Source organism: Spea bombifrons, chromosome 2 (assembly GCF_027358695.1).
Source record: "Spea bombifrons isolate aSpeBom1 chromosome 2, aSpeBom1.2.pri, whole genome shotgun sequence".
Taxonomy (NCBI): domain Eukaryota; kingdom Metazoa; phylum Chordata; class Amphibia; order Anura; family Pelobatidae; genus Spea; species Spea bombifrons.
This window is the reverse complement of record NC_071088.1, coordinates 52,211,462-52,233,082: the sequence shown is the minus strand read 5'-3', so window position 1 is coordinate 52,233,082 and position 21,621 is coordinate 52,211,462. Positions and strand designations below refer to the sequence as shown.

The 21,621-nt window shown below is 43.6% G+C and overlaps 1 protein-coding gene across 2 annotated transcripts in view; it reads right to left on the bottom strand.

Annotated features, from left to right (window-relative positions):
- LOC128472406 (mitogen-activated protein kinase 14) overlaps nucleotides 1–21,621 on the bottom strand; it is a 132,448-nt gene that overhangs the window by 76,840 nt on the left and 33,987 nt on the right. For both annotated transcript variants that reach the window (XM_053454242.1, XM_053454241.1), the window contains exons 3-4: nucleotides 4,365–4,423; nucleotides 578–689 (exon numbers count right to left, since the gene is read on the bottom strand). In XM_053454242.1, coding sequence (XP_053310217.1) covers nucleotides 578–689; nucleotides 4,365–4,423 — 171 coding nt within the window. The remainder of the gene's footprint in view (nucleotides 1–577; nucleotides 690–4,364; nucleotides 4,424–21,621) is intronic.

The window sequence follows — 21,621 nt, the reverse complement described above, 5'->3', positions numbered from 1 at the left end:
GGAGGGGGTGTTATCAAATACATTAGATGCCTTCAAAAGGGGTCTGGATATTTTTTTTTTGAGAGAGGCATGACATACAGGGCTATAAATAGAACATTAATATTTTAGAGCTTCTTGATCCAAAGAGGAATCCGATTGCCTCTTGGAGTCGAGAAGGATTTTTTTTCCCCTGATGGCAGAATTCGAATTAGCTTAATTAGGGTTGTTTTGCCTTCTTTTGGATCAAGAATAGGAAGGTTAGGTAGAAGGGTTGAACTTTATGATGAGTAAAAGTTTAAAAAAAAAAAAAAAAAAAAAAAAATCACCATATTTTATCATTTTTTATAGTAAATTAGAAGATATGATAAAAATTGTATCTAAAGAAAGCCCAGTTTGTCCTGAAAAAAACAATATATATTGTGTGTGGGAGCACGAAATGAGAAAGAAGAAAATCACAGCTAAATGGCAACACTGAAAAATGTTAAAAGAGCCATTGTCCTAAAATGTACTACCAGTAAGAAACAGTCTTGTCATTAAGGGGTTAAAAGGGCACTGAAACAACATTTAAACTCAATATTGTGAATATTATTTTCCATACCTTCAAGCCTCGAAGTATTTGATAGATCAAGAATTGCACATGGTCATCAGTCAGCTTCTGACACTTTACAATATTATTAAGGTCTGCACCCATTAAATGTGTTACCAGATACCTGGAGGATATCACAAAAGAAAGTAATTAACTGCAGAAATAATGTAGCTCAGAGAGAAAGAGACAGTATACAGAACATTAAACTGAGAAGCTTCACCTCAAAATGACAGTGAAGCCAAGAGCATATAGACTGAATCAGAAACAGAGTGAAATGTTGCTTGGCCACTTATCAAAGAGGTAACCTCCTATTTTCTATGGTTTCAATGAATTAACTCTGTTGATTAGTATCATAGGGCATCTGCGAAGGCTCTCAAGTCTTGTCATCATGGGAATTGTCAGTCAAGCAAGGCTTAAAGGTAAGCGCACCATAATTTGACACATGCCCCTCCCAGCATGACATAGAATTCACAGCAGGGCTCCAGTCAGAGCAGTATGGGTTGATGATCGTGTTGTGTGTAGGGCATGGGAGGGACCGTCAGATCACATTGACCACAGGAAGTGGAAGGGTTGTTGGTCAGAGACAGAGAGGGGTCAGAAAGAAAGAAGAAAAAAGAGTGAGGAGACAGGGACAAGGAGAGAAGAGTTATTGAGAGACAATAGAAAGAGGGATAGAAGAGTCAGAGGTAAAAAAAAAAAAAAAGTACATGTCATTTTAATGCTGGCGGATACACTAGTACTTCATTATTTTCTCTTAATCCATGTTTCAGCAACAGCAGTGTTTCTGCTCCCCTTCCACCCGTTAGACATAGGCCCAAGCTAAATAAAGTAATCCTCTCTTCCTTATCACTATATAGATGCCCATTTACCATGTAGTGAAGAGTCCAAGAAGAAAGGAAAAGATTAAAAAAAAAATATATATATATAAAACTTTATAAAATGAATAAATGAGGCACCCGTGGACTAAGGGAAAATAAGTTTACTATGAGAAACATGTCTTTCTTTCTTCCCCGACATCCATCTGGCAGCAACAGTAAGGACCAAATGCAGCATAACTAGAGACCAGATTGGAGGTTTAAAGTTAAATAAGCTTCCAACAAAAAGATTGAATAAAGTAAAGATCAAGCTACTGAATAGGACACATAAAGGGAGAAATCTGTACTGTATAGTATCAAGATGCTCTTTCAAAACCAGCCTGAAGAAATCTCAGGAATATTAGCAGATAAAAGAAAAAAAGTACTTGAACAATATTAAAAGCAAAAACAGATAAAATCCTGAAATCAACTTTAGAAGCTGAAATTCTTTCTCTGAAGCATAATTTGAATGCTGTGTGAAGTTGATTATTTACAGTGAGAGGTTTCCAGTAATTCAACTCTATCATCTGAAGATTAGGTGGAGGGGGAGGACACCCTTTGGGGCCAAATTTGGAAATACAAAGTATTACCTGAGTAACTTTGTTAAATACTCTTGCTTGTATAGAATTGTAAAGGAAAAATAACTCAGATTATGATTTTCAGGGGACTAAAAGAGCTTCTAGATTCTTTACATGGGCCATTTAAATGAGGGGCCCAAAGTATGCTACTTTCTCATTACATCTTTAAATCGACTCTATATGGACAAGAGTCACCTAAACATAGAACTCTAAACACATAGAACAGCTTCCACTCTTCTGGGAAGGCTTTATCGAAGATTTTGGAGTAATCTGTGGGAATTCTTGTCCAAAACGTCTTGGTTTGGTTAAGCATTAAGATTTTCCTTCAAACCCAGACTTGCCCATCAGACAGGCATGATTTGTCATTCCACAGAAACCAATACCATGAAGCTCCCGCCGCAGTGTTTTTGTGCCGATATTAACAGTAGTGGAAATTTGAAACCCTTCAGCTATGGAATCAGCAGAGCGTTGGAGACTTTTATAAACGCCATATGCTCTGTGACTTTACGTGGTCCTCCAGTTCGTGGCTGGGTTACTGCTGTTCCTAGACACTGTTTTTTTATATAAATGTTCATAACTGCAGAATGCAAGGCACTTTATTTTATGTGGCAATGGGTCTGACGGAAACACCTAAATTCAATAATTAAGTGTGTCCTAATACGTTTGTCCAAATAGTGTATTTCTAGTGTTCACAATTATTTGGAACAACTTTATACACAGACCCTTTCTTCTTTAGGGTAGTATCCACTTGCTTTGTCCGTTCATTTAAATATTTTTGCTTCCTAAAATATAGACCGCAGACGTGTGCAAAATTATCCTCTGCCGAGGTAAAATCTCAAGGACAGGCATTGTCTGAATGTATATAAATGCAATCCTGAAGACTCAAGGGTGCTAATGTCAGGAGCGCCATGCATTCTGTTTTCGTCTAGATGAGCTCTCCTATACAGTATCTGTAGTCAGAATGTTTTTAAGCACTTGAATATGCTGCCACCAACATAGCTCCTGTCTGACTGTGGCAGTAGGTATTATCCACAAGTGCGAGGTACCCTGGTCACATAAAACAATCCTCTATAATATTATGACCACCTGCCTAATATTTGGGTAGGTCCCCCTTATACCACCAAAACAGCCCTGAACCACGACCATGGACTCCACTAGACCTATGAAGGTGTCCTATGATATCTGGCACCAAGACATTAGCAGCAGATTCTGTCCTGTAAGTTGCAAAGTGGGGCCTCCATGGATCCAACTTGTTTGTCCAGCACATCCAAGAGGTTTCCTTTGTGGCAGGGCGCATTATTATGCTGAAAGAGGCCAATGCCATCAGGGAATACCATGTCCATGAAAGGACACATGGACTGCAAAAATGACACTCTTTGTGACTTTGCAAATGCTGTAGTCGATAAAAAAGGGTTTACTCTGTGCCCCTGGCAATAAAACAGTATAATAATTGAGGCATTGGCTATCATCAACAAGGATAGTGGTACACCTGGCTAACTTAACAATCTACACAAATACTTCAGTAACACTTGATTCTTCTTGTCAAACATAGACCTTATGTCACACATACGGGTTTCTTTCAAGATTTTTCCATTCATAAATAGATAATTTTACAGCAAAACCTTTTGACTTGAATCTAAAGGGTTTCTTTTAAGAGTCTTCCATTTTTAAAAAAACAGAATTAAACAGCAAAGCCTTCTGTTTTTTTTAAGCAGCTTTAATAGATTCATCAACTTAATTCATCCGTTTATAATGGTAAAAACATCCAGGCTATCTTCCTACTCCGGCAGATACACACAATAAGCTATACATTCTCAGAGCTAGAACCTAATGAACCCAAACATCGCTTTGGAATTCTGTTATGTAGTGTTTAACATATATTAGCTTGAAGCCACTATACAAATGTTTAAGTTCACATTCCCCTTCTGTTGCCTTCTTAATATTTTTGCTTAGATCCACCACCTGTCCTACAGATGTAAGTGAGCAGAAGCATTATCGTTGCTGCCACATGGACATCAGGGAAAACCCACAGTTCCTTTAAGCTACAAAAAAGATTGTCTTATTTTAAAGAATCTTAAAGAAATCCAAAACTAGAGAGTGATGGATTAGTGGTGTGGCCTCTATCAGAAAGAAAAAGAGAGCGAGCCATTGGAGAATCAGCATTTTTTCAACCTCAATTAGGAAATACATTAAGCAGAAAGTAAAATAGATCCATTAGATAGCTAAAGAGAATAAACATCTAACTTTCAGATCTTTAGATTAACTAAATCGGGTACAGTTGGTAAGTAGCTGTAAACTACTGGCACTAAATATATCAGTGATAATTTCTATGTAAAAAGTTATTTTAGCAGTCATTGTCATACTTACACATCATTGAATTCCTGAAAAGATTTTGCTGGTGTAAAGACATCTAGAAGTCCAATAACCTGTAGGCACAAAGTTAATAAATAAAATCAGTCCCTTATCATAATTAAGGGAGATTGTTAAAGCACATCGAGCAGACGTGCCACAGCGGAGGTAGTTTACGCGTATCGCCGCTGCACGTCTGCACGATGCGCTTAGACATCCTCCCGTGCCGGCACTCCCCCCTTGGGAAGTCCCGACAGGGGAGGCTGTCAGAGTGTATCAGAGTAGGATGCTGCCCGGACTAAGCACCGGGGACTCAAAAGCACCGGTAAGTTTGGAGGAGGTGTTAAACGGGGGGCATAAGGCATTTCTGGAGGCAGAGTGCTCTGTGAAATGCCATTTAACCCCCTTAATGCCACTCTGCCTCCAGAAATTCTTTTTAACCCTCTATATGCCACTCTGGCTCCTGAAATGCCTTATACCTCCCTATATGCCACTCTGCCCCATAATATGCCTTTTAACCCCCTAAATGCCAGAGGGGCATATAGGGGTATAAGGCAGTTCTGGAGGCAGAGTAGCACATAGGGGGTCAAAAGGCATATCATGGTGCACAGTGGCATATAGAGGGCTAAAAGGCTTATCATGGGGCAGAGTGGCATTGAGGGTTAAAAGGCATTTCATGGGGCACAGTGGCATATATGGGGTATAAGGCATTTCTGTGGCAGAGTGGCAAGCCTGGGGGCAGATGTGCATAACTGGAAATAAAAACAAAATATTTTTCTCAATCGTAGCTTTTATTAACAAACAATTGTTCACATAATTTACATGAATTAACATTTACTGGTAAAACTTTTTCCTATAGGGTCATCTTATATTCAGGCTCTCTTTTTTTCATAAAATAATATTCAGATTTTGGGGGGTCGTCTTATAGTCAGGGGCAAATACATCTATATATATATAAATAAATATATATATTGTTATTGATTGTTTTTTTGTCCAGTTTTGGTGTGTTAACCACACTTACTAAAAGTAACACTAAGCCTGAGCATGATAGGGGTGATTGCTGTTAATCATAGATATAATATTGCTATTGAATATTTTTTTTTTTTCCAATGAATGCTGGATTTTCGGTTTCGGCCCAGAATTTTCATTTCGGTGCATCTCTATTGTAACAAATTTTGGGACAAAACAGAGCTCATGGAGGTACATAATGAAAAGAAAAACCGACATAAGCATTTCTTTCCCTTGCAGCGCTGAGAAAAAATATAAGAAAAATTACCTATATGGTAATAGATGGCACATTGAGTTTACAATGCTTGATGAAGGTATGAAGACCAGATGGCTGTTCCATCTCCCATTTGATGTGAAGTTTTCAGTAGTGCATGCTTCCTAAGTTGCCTATACTATCCACCCACATCTCCAGGAAACATTAAGGCCTTTCCGAGCTTCTACAAACTAAACAAAAATGTTGGTAGATGGGAGACTGAGCAGCTTCTCCAAAAAGATCAGAAGAGATCTTTTAACAACCAGAGAATAAAGATCAGTCCTTGACCAAAAAACTGGTAAAAGCATGTCTGGTTTTCAGAAAATGTCAGTAGTAAATGCTTCACCACAAACGACATCAAAGATCTTTAAGAAATGAAAAAAAAAACAGAAGAAACCATTTGGGGCTCAGAAACCGTGTGGGAGGTCACAATGAAAATTATGGTGTAACTGATGAATAATGCGCAAAACACAGCTGTCACGCAAAATTTCTATGTTAAAGGGTTAACAAGGCATCTAGCATGAAGAATAAAAACATCTTAGGCCACATCCTGTCATAAATGTTATCAGGAGTCCTGGCCAGACCCTATCATAAAATCAGTGGGGCATGAAGAGTATCCAAGCAGGGCATCTTCAAAGGATACCAAATGTCCTGTCCTGGGTGCCATAAAATCTTATAGGGCACCAGGAACTAGGGCTACGCAGGGGCCTCAGCACTGAGCATCTTCTCAAAATACAAATAGGTCAGCTAGCTGTAAGGTAGAGGGTGTTTGGTACCTGTATGCTTGTAATAACATGGTGGGCACGGTCACTTCAGAGTTATTAACATAAACTGTACCATAACAGCAAAATATGAGGTATTAAGACTTCAGGCAGAAGTTTGCTGCCAAGTTTAAGACCAGCTCGTAAAATGCCAGCAGAGAGTCGAAACCTTCAGAGAATCTCACAATAATTTTATAAATAAATACATTAATAATATTCACTGCCCCCAGAATTTAGATTCCCCTTGGTTTGCCCCTCCTTTACCTCTAACTGCACTTTAAGTTAACTTTATTAAATGAATTAAACTAACCCTCAGTCCTCAGCATTAAATTAACCCTAAAGACCCTATTAACCAAAACTGCCCCTAAATTAACCCTAAAGACCCCATTAACCATAACTGCCCCTAAATTAACACTTAAGACCCCATCAACTATACCAATTTATTAGGTAATTTATCTGGAGTAGATGCAATTAATTAAAGGGTTATTTTTATTTATGGTTAATTTAATACTGAGGACTGAGGGTTAATTTAATTAATAAAGTTAACTTCAGGTGCAGTTAGAGGTAAAGGGGGGCAAACTAGCGGGACTCTAAATCCTGGGGGCAGTGAAGATTAATCCTGTATTTATTTATAAAAGTATGGTGTCAGTGAGATTTTCTGAATCATTCTCTGAAGGATTCGAATCTCTGAAGGATTCTCTTTACGACTCTCTGCCTTTAGTGACATCACCAGAGTAGGCAGGCAGGCAGGATTAATAGACTCTAATGAAAGTTGCAGGGCCAATAGTTAGTGTGACTGCAGGGAGGGACTGGAAAATAGTAACTCCTGTGAGTCACACTGAGTGATCCGAGGATTCATCTGATCATCAATGATTCGATTCACTTTACTGATCCGAACTTCCCATCACTAAATGCCAGGGCTACACATTTCTCTCCCCACACAACACCAAATGGGAGACACCCAGAGCCCAAGGGTCTCATGAGAACGGGAACCTGGGATTAAAATGTATTATATTTTCACAAGGTAACAGCAAGAAATTTCCATAGATTATTTTACTTTTGTGTTTTATCCCTGTTTTTTTATACCTTTTGGTATGCATTTTTGTATGTCTTTTACCATTGTTTGTGTGACTATTTTTGTCAAATTCAATATAAATTAATCAGTTTGAACGCATAGCTTCTGGACAAGAAGATGCTGAAAACCATAAAGAGTTAAAACACACAGAAACCCCTCCTCGTTACCCATAAATGCGAGCCTCCTACGATAATCCCCAGTAAGTAACAAGAACACAAAAATTGCTGCAAAAACATTTATTCTGACACAAAGGAAATCTGTACCGCCACTATATTAAGGAATATATTAAGGAAAAAGGAATTTACGGTAAGTAAAAAATGTCCATTTTTCCTGCCATACAGTGGCAGTACGAGTGGGATGTAACAAGATCCTTTAAGAATCCACAGCTTGGAGCACTTTACGATCAAAAATGGGCTGCAGAGGAGGAGAAGACGTCTAGCCGGTAGTGTTGCACACAGTTATTGATAGAGGACCACGTGGCTGCCCTGCAAATTTCCTCTGTTGAAGCGGACGCCTTCTCAGCCCTGGTGGAGTGGGCCGTGACAGGAGATAGCAGGAGCTGGTCAGAGACTTGGTAGCCCATACAAATGGTTTCCTTGATCCATCTTGACAGGGTAACCTTAGAGGCAGCTTTACCTGCAGAACGACCAGACCAATTAACAAACAGCTGGTTGGTGTAACGGATGGAGGAAGTTCTAGAAAGATACAACTCTAGGGCTCTCTTAACAGCTAACGTGTGCCATCTAAATTCATCCGAGGAGGAAGGTGATGGAAAAAACTATGGAAGCACCAAGGGCTGATTGATACTAGACTTTGACAGGGCCGGCAATGGAGCCGAGTGGGGCAACCGCTCCAGACGGCACTTTTGAAGGGGCGGCACTTTCCCACCCCCTTTTTTTTTTTTAAAAGCCGAGAAGAGAGAGAGAGAGGGCGCCGAGTGGTTTTCGCTTACCAAGTTGTCAGTACCCGCTCGCCCCCCCCCTCTCTCTCCTCTATGAGCCCTCTAGCTCGGTCTCGGTGCCGGCTTGTAATGTTGAGTGCCGGAAGATGACGTCATTTTCGGCGCTCAGCATTACAAGCCGGCACCGAGACCCAGCAGGGAGATTCACCGCAGGACTGCTGAAAGGTAAGTACAGGGGGGGAGGAAGGGTAGATAATGGGGGGGGGCATTTTAAACTTTGCCCCAGGCGGCATTTTGTCTTGGGCCGGCCCTGGACTTTGATATGACTTTCGGTAGAAAGGAGGGTTTGCAGGTGAAGAACAACTTTATCCTGATGGAAGATGGTAAATTTCTCAGAGGATGAGAGGGCCTGAATTTCTCCAACACATCTTGCGGACGTATTAGACACTTAAAACACAGTCTTTAAAGATAGGAGCTTTAAGGAAACTTCTTCCAGAGGTTCAAATGGAGCATAGCACAGAGCGTGGAGAACCACGGTAAGATCCCAAGCTGGAAAGAGAGTTCTTCTCGGAGGACGCTGAATAGTAATGGCCTTAAAAAACCGTCTGACCAGTAAGTTAGAAGCCAGGTTTTCAAGAAAAAATTGACTAAGAGCAGATATCTGACCCCTTAGGGTCAAGACACTGAGGCCTGTCGCAAAAACCATGTTTTAAAAACATCAAAATAGAGCTGATGGGAGGAGGAGGAAAGACCGTCAAACCCCTTGATGAATACCACAAAAGGAACTTCTTCCAGATACGAAAATAAATTCATAAAAAAAAAGTAGACCCCCTGACCGATTTTAAAGGCAGGTCAGACATATCTATCACAAAGAATCATCCTTGCAGTAGCCAGGCCGTCAACTTGAACATGTGGAGCTGTTCTGGATGAAGTCCCCTGTCATCTAATAACCGATGCAAACGAGGTAGTTTCCAACATGCTAGAGTCATTTGCCTTAGGAGCGAGAACCAACTATGGTTTGGCCAGTATGGGAAAATGGTTACGACCCGGGCTTTGTCTGAACGGATCTTCTGAAGGATACGGGGAATCAACGCAACAGGAGGAAACACGTATACCAGACGGAAATTCCACCTTATGGATAGTCCGTCCAGGAATTCTGGCGAATCCTGTCTGTTGATTGAGGCAAATACCGGAACTTTCCTGTTTCGCCTGGTCGCCATCAGATCTATCTGACAGGCCGAATCTCGACACCAAGGAGGTGAAGGTCTTTGCAGTTGAGGACCATTCTGCTTGCGACCTCCTTAGCCTGCTGAGATGGTTGTGCAATACAATTGTCGCAGCCTCTTATATGGGTGGCCGATATGTCTTCCAGATGAAGTAGGGCCCATCTCATCAAAACTGCACAAAGAACTTGCAGGCTCCTTATCCACGTCCCCCCTTGCTTGTTTATGTACGAGACGGTAGTTGGGTTGTCCGACTGAACTGTCACGGAGCGACCTTCTATCTGGGTTCTGAATGCCTTTAGTTCCCAGAAATTGGAAGAACGAAGAGAATCTTCTGGAGACCAACCGCCTTGCCTGAAGTGAGCCTGTGGCCTGTTTTTTTACATTAACCCTTTTCACGTCCATGTCCCCTTTCACATCATGGTGAGAGCCTGTTGTGTTGTGTTAGTTTTGGGTCACACAAAAAGTCAACAGCAGCAGATATATCAATTCGACTAATGTCCTCATTATCTGGCCTTATGCTCTCCTGCTTGTGGTAGCCATAGTATAAATGAGCATGTTACAGATGATGTAGCAACACACACGAGGGAGTCCAGCAAACTGCTTATTCTACAGCCTTTGTGATTGCTCCCTCTGCCTGTGAGAATGTTAGTAGAGTCCTCCAGTGTGGCATGGGTGTAGGAACCCCTAAAAATCTGGGAGGGACAGCATTTTCCCCATCAAATCCCCACTTTCTCCCCATCTCTCATACTATCTACCCCCTCTCACACTTTCTTACTATCTACCCCCTCCCTACCCTCCCTTCTCACACTATCTACCCTCTCCCTATCGCCCCCTTCTCACTAGCTACCCTCTCCCTACCGCCCCTTCTCACTAGCTACCCTCTCCCTACCCCCCCTTCTCACCGGCTACCCTCTCCCTACCCCCCTTCTCACTAGCTACCCTCTCCCTACCCCCTTCTCACTAGCTACCCTCTCTCTACCCCCTTCTCACTAGCTACCCTCTCCCTACCCCCCTTCTCACTAGCTACCCTCTCCCTACCCCCTTCTCACTAGCTACCCTCTCTCTACCCCCTTCTCACTAGCTACCCTCTCCCTACCCCCTTCTCACTAGCTACCCTCTCCCTACCCCCCTTCTCACTAGCTACCCTCTCCCTACCCCCTTCTCACTGTCTACCCCAGGGGTGTCCAAGTTTTTTCTGCAGTGGGCCACTTCATCAGAATTGTATACGTGCGCGGGCCGCACTCATTTTTCACTGTGAGAAAATATGACCTTTAATAAAATATGCAGATTAAAATAAAGTAAATGACACAAAACCTTTACTTTTCCGCTCACTGATTTCTGGGCCTAGAAAGTTTTGTGACTACAACTCAGGACTCAGGATAATAAAAAATGAAACAGTTCTATTTATTCTAGGGATGCACCAAAATGAACATTCTGGACCAAAACATTCACGGTTCACTTAGCCAAAACCGAAAATGACCCCCCACCTTTAAAAAGAATAATAAAAACTCACATTTTTTATAAAAGTAGGTAACACCACAATTGGACCAAAAAAAATTTTTGTTAGCAATCACACTCCTATCATACCCAGGCAGCCAGTACATGCTGGTACAGGGTGGCTGTAAGTGATGCGCAGACCCCATATTGCTGGCAGCATCAATACACAAGGGGGGCAGCTAGCTAGGTTTCAGCATGTACTGGCTGACTTGGCATGATAGGAGTGTGATTGCTAACAGCAATCACAGTCCCATCATGCCTAGGTTCCAGCACTTACACATCCATGCTATCACACACTCATTCATTCATATACTCATTCATTCACAGATTCATTCCCTCAATCATGCATACTGATTCAAAGACCCTCCCCACCCCCTTACCTGCACTGCAGCTCCTCGATGCCGCTCACAGACTTCAGCAGGGGGCGCGACCTCCCTCTGCATTCTCTGGTACTGCACAGAGGAAGCAGGATGTGATGTTATGTCACGTGAACTCTGCTGGGTTCCGCTTCCTCTGTGCAGTACAGAAGACCCTCCCACAGGTAAGTAGCAGGGCTCTTGTTGTAGCAGGGCTCGAGGTGCGGACCACGTAAGATCGGTTGCCCTGGCTGCCGATCTTACGCGGGCCGCACCTCGAGGTCTCGCGGGCCGCATTTGCGGCGTTTCTATTGGGAGGGGTTCCTATGGCCTTGGGGGGGGGGATTTCTTCATTATTAGTCCCCCCCCGCATGAGTTACTGGGGGGGATCTGTCCCCCCCGGTTCCTACGCCCATGCAGTATGGCTTTAGCTTCAGACACATCTAACCCATGTAAGACATTCAAACCTTCTGGACATGAAAAAAATTTTTGTGGGGTAAGTCCACTGGTCCAGTACCAAGTGTGCAAATGACTCGGGTACAGGAAAAGTTCTAGCCTTTTAGAATAATTTGCTAAAACGTATCTGTTTTCTGGTACTTGCACCTAAAATGTAGTTTTTACAGCAAAAACCAGCTTATCAGTCTCTTCACCGGAGAAAAGAATGCCGCTTCTCTCAGCTCTCCTCCTAAGAAAAAGGCCCAAGTGACAGACACTCAATCTCAGAAGGTCTTAAGGTTTTTCTAGGAGTCTCCAGAATCATCCTCCACACCAACCTGTGCAAAACCTACCACTGACCCTTCAAATAGCGTGTGCCAGGATCTAGAACGCATGTGCAGCTTATGATAAAAACAGAAACGGACACAAAGGTGTTAGTGCGTGATATCACCACATACAAGGATCACTGCCCAGTTAAAGGTCTGCTACGAACATCCCATCATTCTCCCACACAAGGGAAAGAGAGTGCTATGAACCTCGTGGGGAGTAAGAAAAAAGGTCCAACAGGCCCTGGCCTTGCTAGGGACATAGGAATGAGCAAATCCCCCAAGGTGTCTTTCTTCTAACCTCGAAAGGGGAGACAATTTTCATAATCAATTGATTGGTCAATGTAACGGGTTCACCAAGAGAGCTGTAGTATCTCCCAGAGATCACCCAGTATCCTCCTGTTGTCCCCAGAATAACTTCCAGCACCAGCCAGCATGCACACCTAGGAACCCTGCTATGTGTACCCAATAAGGAGACACAGCTACCTTGAATTGAGTAAAGCAGAAATGAACAGTTTGTTTTAAAACAGACTCATATCAACAGAACTGCATTAACATAAACTAAGTTAAATAGAAGTCATTACACACCTGATCACAAATAAAGTGTTACAGTTGCTCTAGTAGGATTTACTTAACATTTGCTTAGTTGATCTCAGAGCAAAAGCCATGGTCCGCAGAGAGCTTCCAAAGCAATCAGAGGGATCTCATTGTTGAAAGATATCAGTCAGGAGAAGGGTACAAAAGAATTTCCAAAGCATTAGATATACCATGGAACACTGTGAAGAACTGGACGTTCCTCCAAAATTGATGAAAAAAACAAGAAAACTGGTGAGGGAGGCCAACAAGAGGCCTACTGCAACATTAAAGGAACTGCAGGAATTTCTGACAAGTACTGGCCGAGTGCTACACGTGACAACAATCTCCCGTATATTCTTCATATGAATGGGCTATGGGGTAGGATAGCAAGACGAAAGCCTTTGCTTACAAAGAGAAACATCAAAGTACGGCTGAAGTTTGCAAAAACAAACATCAAGTCCCCCAAAAGCACGTGGGAAAATGTGTTACGGCCTGATGAAACCAAGGTTGTACTTTTTGGCCGTAATTCCAAAAGGTACGTTTGGCACAAAAACAACACTGCACATCACCCAAAGAACACCATACCAACAGTGAAGCATGGTGTTGGCAGCATCATGCTTTGGGGCTTCAGATGGAACCAGGGCCTTAGTCAGGGTAGAGGGAATTATTAACAGTTCCAAATACCAGACAATTTTGGCAAAAAACCTTCAGGCATCCGTTAGGAAGCTGAAGGGGACATTCACCTTTCAGCACGACAACGATCCAAAGCACACATCGAAATCCACAAAAGCATGGCTTCACTAGAAAAAGATTAACCTTTTGGAATGGCCCAGCCAGAGCCCAGACCTGTAATCAAATTGAACATCTGTGGGGTGATCTGAAGAGGGCTGTGCACAGGAGATGTCCTCGCACTCTGACAGATTTGGAGCGCTTTTGCAAAGAAGAGTGGGCAAATATTGTCACGTCAAGATATGCCATGCTAATACACTCTTACCCAAAATGACTGATTGCTGTAATAAAATCAAAAGGTGCTTCAACCAAAAGTATTAGCTTAAGGGTGTGCACGCTTAAACTAATTGTGAGGTTTTGTCTTTTTCCCCCCTCAATGGAATTGTTCATGTTATATGTCACATTAAAGGTGATTACATGATTTATCTTGGCCTCATTCTTTAACATCACAAGAACCTGGCAATTTAACAGGTGTGTATAGATTTTTTTTTATAGCCACTGTATACAGTGGCCATTTTGTACTGGGCTCACCATCTACCCATTCTAGGGGCGGAGTTTACTGCATTTTGTGGCTATTTGGGGCCTGAATTTTGTGTGTGTGTGTGTGTGTGTGTGTGTGTGTGTGTGTGTGTGTGTGTGTGTGTGTGTGCGCAACTATATAGTAGCTAAAGCAAATTATTTTTTTGGTGCTTGTTCCAAATTTTCCTGTCTTCCTGCATCAGAGCTCTTGGCTGCTTTACATACTTAAAAGTGGTCATGTCTCCAATAAATGTTAAGGCTAATGTATATTAGCCTGTAGTTGTGGGAGGGGCTATGGTTATTTAACCAAAGCCTCTCCAATACCACAGCTATGTTACAGTGGCCAACGTTGGCTGATGCTATACAGGAAGTGATGTCACAGAACTTTAGGAAGTGACATTGCGGTTGGCCTCCTACCACTTCTGCTGGGAGGCTGTTCCACATCAACTGGCCCCGCTCTAGAAATCTGTTGCTAGGGGCAGATAAAGGTTGGCAGTTAAGGAAAAAAGGGTTAACCCTTTGTTCGCTGTTGGTGCGTGTTATTTGGGACAAGTGCCCAGGTCACATGGTTTGTGTATATAATATACCGTGTTTGCCCCCCCGTCTCAAATAGAGGTCTGACTATGAGACTAAGATCCAGATCCCCCGCAGCGCTGCAGGGGACCTGGATCCTCCTGTCTTACCCCCCCATTTAAGCTCCCCCAATTTAGCGGTGCTTTCGACTCCCTGCTGTGTAGTCGGGGCAGCGGGTGGACGTCTACACGATTCGCGTAGGCAACTTCTGCTGCAGTAGATACGGTTTTTTTTTTCTCTTGTTGCTAATTCAGGTACTCATTGTTGGCCTCTGCTGTTTCTGCTGGGAGGCAGTTCCACGTATTTTTCTTCACGTTACTCTACACAATTACAGCATGGCCGTGTGATAAGTCTTGTATGTTTTTAATGTTTTCACTGTGCTGCGTGTTATTTAGGATAAGTGTCCTGGTCACGTGATTATTGAGGTACTGTTTTATCTCACTGTCTGTTTTCCAATTCCTATAATTAGATTGCCGGAAGGTCGGTTCCTGTCATTACAACCGGGCCCCTCTTCAAGAAATTGGAATTGGTTTAGCGAGTCAGATAGGAGGCAATATTCTCTATTAAAGAGACCTAGTTACATCACTGCATAGGTAGTCGGCCTCCTTGAACTAGGCAGTTGCGCCCCCCCCGAGGCAATCTCCCCTCCTCGTTTGGAGGTTACGCCCCTCGAGCTAGTAATTCGTGCCTCACTATTGGTTAATTAGGCCTCCCCTCTACATTTTCGTCCCGCTCCATCGCAGAGCTCGATTAGATATTCAGTTAGTTCAGATTTTGGTCCGGGGTATCTGTCCAGGTACCTTTGCATAGACATGGCATTCCTCTCCGAACATGAGGATAGGTCCTCCATTCCCAGTTTAGCCGCTCCTAGGTCAGACTTTGCCGCCTCACATTCCCTCCGTGCTCAGAATATTCCTAAATCGACGGCTGTATTATCAAGGAGAGACATTCCATTCTCCGTCTCGGCCAACATAGCAGAATTTTTTCCGCCTACTGTTTGCTAGTCTCCTCCTCATAGATCCAGCCCTCCGCAATCCAGTTCTGTGGACTGGGAGCAATGAGGGACATGCTCACTGCACTAGTGGCATCGGTCTCCTACACTCACAAGAGATTAGCCAATTTTGTAAGCCCAGCCTGCCCTGGCAGGCCAATCCCCCTTCGTCTCCTGCATGCCCTGCCACCTCTGGTTGCCATTTTAGTCTATGCAGGCTACTGCATATTTGTACTGATGCCATTGGGCCGTCCCCAAAAAAAAATTTCCCCATCTCCTATTAGCGTGGAATCCGGTTTGCGGTTTTTCATCCCTCCCCGCAATTAGTGAAATTCCTGATTAAGGGTTTATCATGTGGTTCCTATACAGGGAGCGTGGCTGTACCTCAAGAAGCTTTCATATGTACAAACCTCATTTCGGCGGGAATTGGCAGCAGAGTTTTATTATGGGCCCTTTGATTCTCCTCCTTTTCTGACCTGGAAGGTTAGCCTGATTGCTATCGCTGTAAGCAAATTCTCAATTCGAAGAGGCTGATTTTGATTTGTCTACCCCTTATTCCCCTACGAGCCCCGGCATCAATTCCCTCATACCGGCTGATGAGTTTTCCTTTAAATACGCCTCCGTGGGTACAGTATTCAGGCCATAGTCAATGGGGGGGGCTCATGGTTCTCAAAGGCAGATATTACAGATGCTTTTAAGTTGTTGTTACCTATCCATCTGGATGTGTGGCATCTGCATAGGATTAAACGGAGGCAGTAATACTACTTTATGACCCGTTTAATTTTTTGGGGGGAGTGGTCCGAAACTCTGATGTTTTAGTTGAGACTTTGTGTTGGCTGCTGCTGAATTCGATCTCATACGAGCGAGCCTGGTCCCTGTTTTGTACATTCATATGTTCGTTGCCTCCCTCCAATGTTTATTTGATTAGCACCTTCCCTAGCCCTTTCATTTAGCTATGAAGCTTTTCCCAACAGGAGTCCAACATCACATATTGTAGTTCCGTCAACGAACCCTCTCTGGTTTCTTCTCACCTGTAAATACCTTATTAGAGGCAGTAAAGCCCCCCAGTCATTTACCAATTGATGGCGGGTAAGAGCTTTGCTAATGTTAAAGCTTAGCGTTATCACTCGGTCATACGAAAACGAATAAATCCAGTCAGAACACCAAGTTTTTTCCTACCAATGCCCCCTGGTGCCCAGTTCCAGTCCTGTGACCCTTATTGTTTTTCTGGTGAACGGTAAGCCAGCCTTCTTTGGTTCGTGCGACTGGGGGAACTGGCCATTGCCGAAACTCTCAGACTTGCGTCCCATTGCTGATCATTTCATTCTGTCCCTCGTTCATACGAAATCAGTCCGGTCCAAGTACACTAATTATGTTCTTTCCTACCAATTCCGTTTGGTGACCAGTTGCAGTCCTGGGAGCCTTGTTCTTGTTTTTGACTGGAAAACAGAGAGCCAGTCCTCCTTTGCCCTTCCCCAGGGAGCCGTTGTCGTCAGTCACGTTTATCAGATAGGTTGGGTTATTACGTACCAGGATTTGCCTTAACCCGCTAGCATAAATGGGACAGCCTCGGTGGCGTCTAAGAATAAGGTTCCAGCCCATGCGATTAAAAAGCTAGACAGATGGGACTCCTCCCGTTTCTCTTTATATCTCACATCCAACCTTGGAAATGCGTAATGCCTTCACGTCACTCGCTCTATAAGCTTGGTCAGTCATACTGTCATGTTATGGTACGACTAACTTTGTGTCTTCCTTTTGCCTTCTCTAGGCCTTCCTGGTACGTCAGTCATGGCACAACTCAGACCAAATGGAGCTTCTCTTGGTCTTTGGTTCTCCATTCCGCTAATCCTATTTGTTTGCCCCTAACACAATGTCTAATACATCATGTCCATGATTTTAAGGCCCTCTATTTTCTCTAGATGCTCCTTCAAGGTCTAAAGTCCAAGAGGAGCTGCCAAGCGGTAAGGCTTCATGTGTACGTTGCAGCACGGCAAAGCTATCACTTCCAAATCGGATTTGACGGACAGGTCAGGTCTCACCCTGTCACAGATGATGTGGTTACACCACACAGAATAGCCCTTCACGGGAAAAAAATTGGTGAGACACTGGAAAAAGGCAAAAACTTTTGAGGTTTTGTCGGCACAGGAGGAAGCATCAGTCCCTTTGAGGACGAGTAATAAGTCACAAAGGGAACAGAAAGAATTGCTTGACCCATTTGATCCAGGAGGTCTCCATTTGAGACCTCCAGAGTAGTGTCCTTTTGAACATGTAGCTCAACCAGAAATACGAGGGCCGAATGCTCACGCTCTACATTTCCGGGCACAGCATACATGACAACGGAGATGTACGGAAAATAGGAGCAATTTTTATGGAAATCAGGTTGCAGAGCAAGAAAGGGCTTTGATCTTTCATGCTGTATCTGTCAGGATATTGGGCCCCACTACAAAAATTGTTGGCATGGTGGAGACTGCCCTGGCCAATGAATCCCAGATTGATCTAATGGTATTGAGAGGCTGGGTACAGAGGGCCATATGTAGAGATGGGAAAGGTCTGGGTGGGGTGGGAGTAGTTTTTCCCGTTTTTTTTTTTTTCCCAAAGCCCTTTTTTGTTTTTTTCCCCCGGAAAAATTTAAACAATATGGTGTGGAAAATCTTCTTTTACAATGATAAATATGTTTATGGCATTCAAACTATATTACTTTAAGACCTTTTATGAAAGAAGCAACATGTGCACATCTGACTGGCACAAATATTGCCAGTTATTAACTTTTACAATTGGTGCTAAGGTGCAAATCTGAATGGGCGATTTTGATCACTCTCCCTGTCCATTTTACGTAGGAGGATTAGAGGAGATATTTTGTTTTTTTGAGTTGATTTCTTAATTAATTTAGTTGCATTTGAGGGAAATGGGGGTTACCTGTTCTCATGTATAACTGAAATGTTCTTAACATATACAGACCTTATTATTTATTTATTATTTAAGCATGATACTTTTATATACACTGCATTTCATGTTCCCAGTTTAACAAAATAACGTTACTTTTTTTTTTTTCCCCGGAAAACTTTTTTCCCCCCATGGCTTCAAAATTTCCAGAATGTTTACACCTAGCCATATGCCTCACTGACAGCACAAACCCTGCTATTGCTACAGAGCGACGTAAAACATTACATTTGAAGTTATACCCTAAACGAATCAATATGGCAATTTTAGAGCTGGTCCACAGGCTAAATGCCTCCTCTTTGGGATCTAGGAAAATATGTGCACACATTTACAGCCTTAGACAAAGCCTAGACCAATTTCAAGAAAGTCTTCAAGACCAAGGTTTTCAGAGAGGCCAGCAGGACCCGGAATCTCATGATCATCATTGCAGGAGAAAATACCTCAATTTCATGATTTTATGTCACTGATCCTACTCCCGGGATTGGCGGGCGGACTGCCGCTCGCAGATGTCGGGTGCTCGATACCCCGGCACCCGGATCGCCGCTTGTGGACGTAGGGGTCTCGATTCCTCGGTTCCCGGTACTGGAGGACGGACTGCCGTCCGCGGTAGCCGTGAGCTCGAGATCCCTTCTCGGAGCCCCGTTGAGGTCTGAGTCTGAGGATTCCCCAGCCACCATACTTACCTCCTCTTCTGGCGGCGACTGCAGGAACTCCGGGGGCGCGGCTAAGCCACGTGGCTGGCATTGGGGTGGTGATGGACGGCTGAGGGTTCGGCTGTGACGCTATCTTGGAGGCGGGGTTTCTGATTTGCGCCGGCTTTAAAAAGCCGGAAATCCGTTTCTCCTGCGCCCTGTTGTGGTCCTTTACCTCGTTTACTGCTGAACTCCTGATCTTTGTTATTTTTGACCCTTTGCCTGCCTGACTACTCTTTGGATTGTGATTCTGTACCTCTGCCTGGTGATTCGTGTACCAGTTTGGCTCGTCTGACTACCCGCTCCGTGTCTCGACCCCCTGGCTTGTTTGACTACCTGCTCCGTGTACCAGTTTGGCTCGTCTGACTACCCGCTCAGTGTCTCGACCCCCTGGCTTGTTCGACTACTTGCTCTGTGTACCAGTTTGGCTCATCCGGAGATTCCTTCGCCCGTCTACTCAGTACCTATATCTACCTGCCCGTATTTGGCCTCCTTACTGTTGAGATCCTCTAAGTCCTGGTTCTCTGTTACTTGGGGCCTCTCTCTTTGTATCAGGGGACTGGGCAGAATAACTCCTGCGGTAAGTGCCATTGTGCAGGTAGTCCTGACATTACAACAAGGTCATGGATCCTTCTGAGTTGAACAAGGTGCTGTTTTCCCATGATCAGCTTTTGGAATCTCATGAAGTTCGCTTTCGGAACATTCAAGATACCCTTGACCAACTGGCTCGGGCTATGCAAGTCTTAGTCGCCAGGCCTGACTCTGGAACGGGAGGTGCGGCTCCCATTCAGCCTTCCTCCACCATGTCTACTCCTAATCCTTCATCTGCAACTTCTAGCTCAACTTCAGTTCCTGTGAAACTTCCGGCTCCTATGCGCTACAATGGAGAACCCGAGTCCTGTCGGGGATTTCTTAATCAATGCTCGATCCAATCCGGGGAACGAGTTCAAATGTTTTCTTCAGAGAAAGCCAAGGTCAGATATTTGATTTCTTTATTGTCTGGCAAGGCCCTAGCTTGGGCTTCTCCACTGTGGGAAAAGGACTCTCCTTTGATCTACAATTATGCCTCCTTTGTTACTGCGTTTCGTAAGACCTTTCCTGGTAAAGCTGCTACTGCTTCCTTAACCTTGTTACACACCACACAAGGAACTCGTTCTGTAGCAGATTACGCTATCGAATTTAAGACTATTGCCGTAGAGGTCAGCTGGTCCAGTGAAGCCTTGATCGCTGCTTTCTATGATGGACTACCTGAACGTTTAAAAGATGAATTTTCTACTCGTGATCAGCCTCCGGATTTAGAAGAATTTATTTCTTTGACCTTGAGACTCGATAACCGCATCCGTGAGAGACAATTACAGTGAGCCAAAAAATTTTACAGAATTTTTTTTTCGATCTACTTCTCTTGGTGCTCCCTCAGGATTTTCTGCCTCTCCCGTCGTTCCTACCGAGGAACCTATGCAGCTATGCAGCCAAACTATCACCTGCTGAGAGGAACCTCCGTAGGTCTGAAGGTCTATTCTTCTATTGTGGTCTGAATGGTCATTTTGTGCACTCATGTCCTAAAAGATCGGGAAACTACCGCACCCAGTCCAAGTGAAGGAGCCTTGTCTGGGTGAAGCGTCCACTGCTCCTAAACTCACGAACAGTTTTCTAGTCCCCATTTCCTTGGAATGGTCGGAGGAAGAAGGTTTCAGCTTCCGCCATGGTAGATTCGGGAGCCGCTGGCTCCTTCATTGATTGTTCTTTTGCCGTTCAACATCGGATTCCTCTTTCCAAGTTATTTCCTCCAATTGCTATTTCCGCTATTGATGGCCATCCGTTGCATCCTTCCTACATTACTCAGCAGACGTCGCCTTTGTTGTTGTCTGTGGGAATGTTTCGTCAAGAATCTATTTCCTTCCATGTGATATCGTCTCCTTCATGCCCTGTTGTCTTGGGACTTCCCTGGCTCAGATTGCACAATCCTTCTATCAACTGGCTTTCGGGAGACATCCTGGGATGGGATTCTAAGTGTCATAATCGTTGTCTTTCTAATTTTTCTATGCGCACCTCCATTTCTTCAATATCTCCTCCACTCGTACCTTGGGCTTAACTTGAATTTCGGGACGTCTTTGACAAAAAACACGCGAAGGTCCTGCCTACCCACAGACCTTATGATTGCCCGACCAATCTCCTACCTGGTACTATGCCTCCTAGAGGAAGAGTATATCCATTGTCGATTCCTGAATCCCGAGCATTAGAGGACTACATCAAGGACAATCTGAATAAAGGCTTTATCCACAAGTCCTCCTCTTCTGCTGGCGCTGGATTTTTTTTTGTTGCCAAGAAAGATGGCAATTTGCGACCTTGTATTGATTATCGTGGATTGAATGCTACCACCATCAAGAATAAGTATCCACTGCCTTTGATTCCTGAAT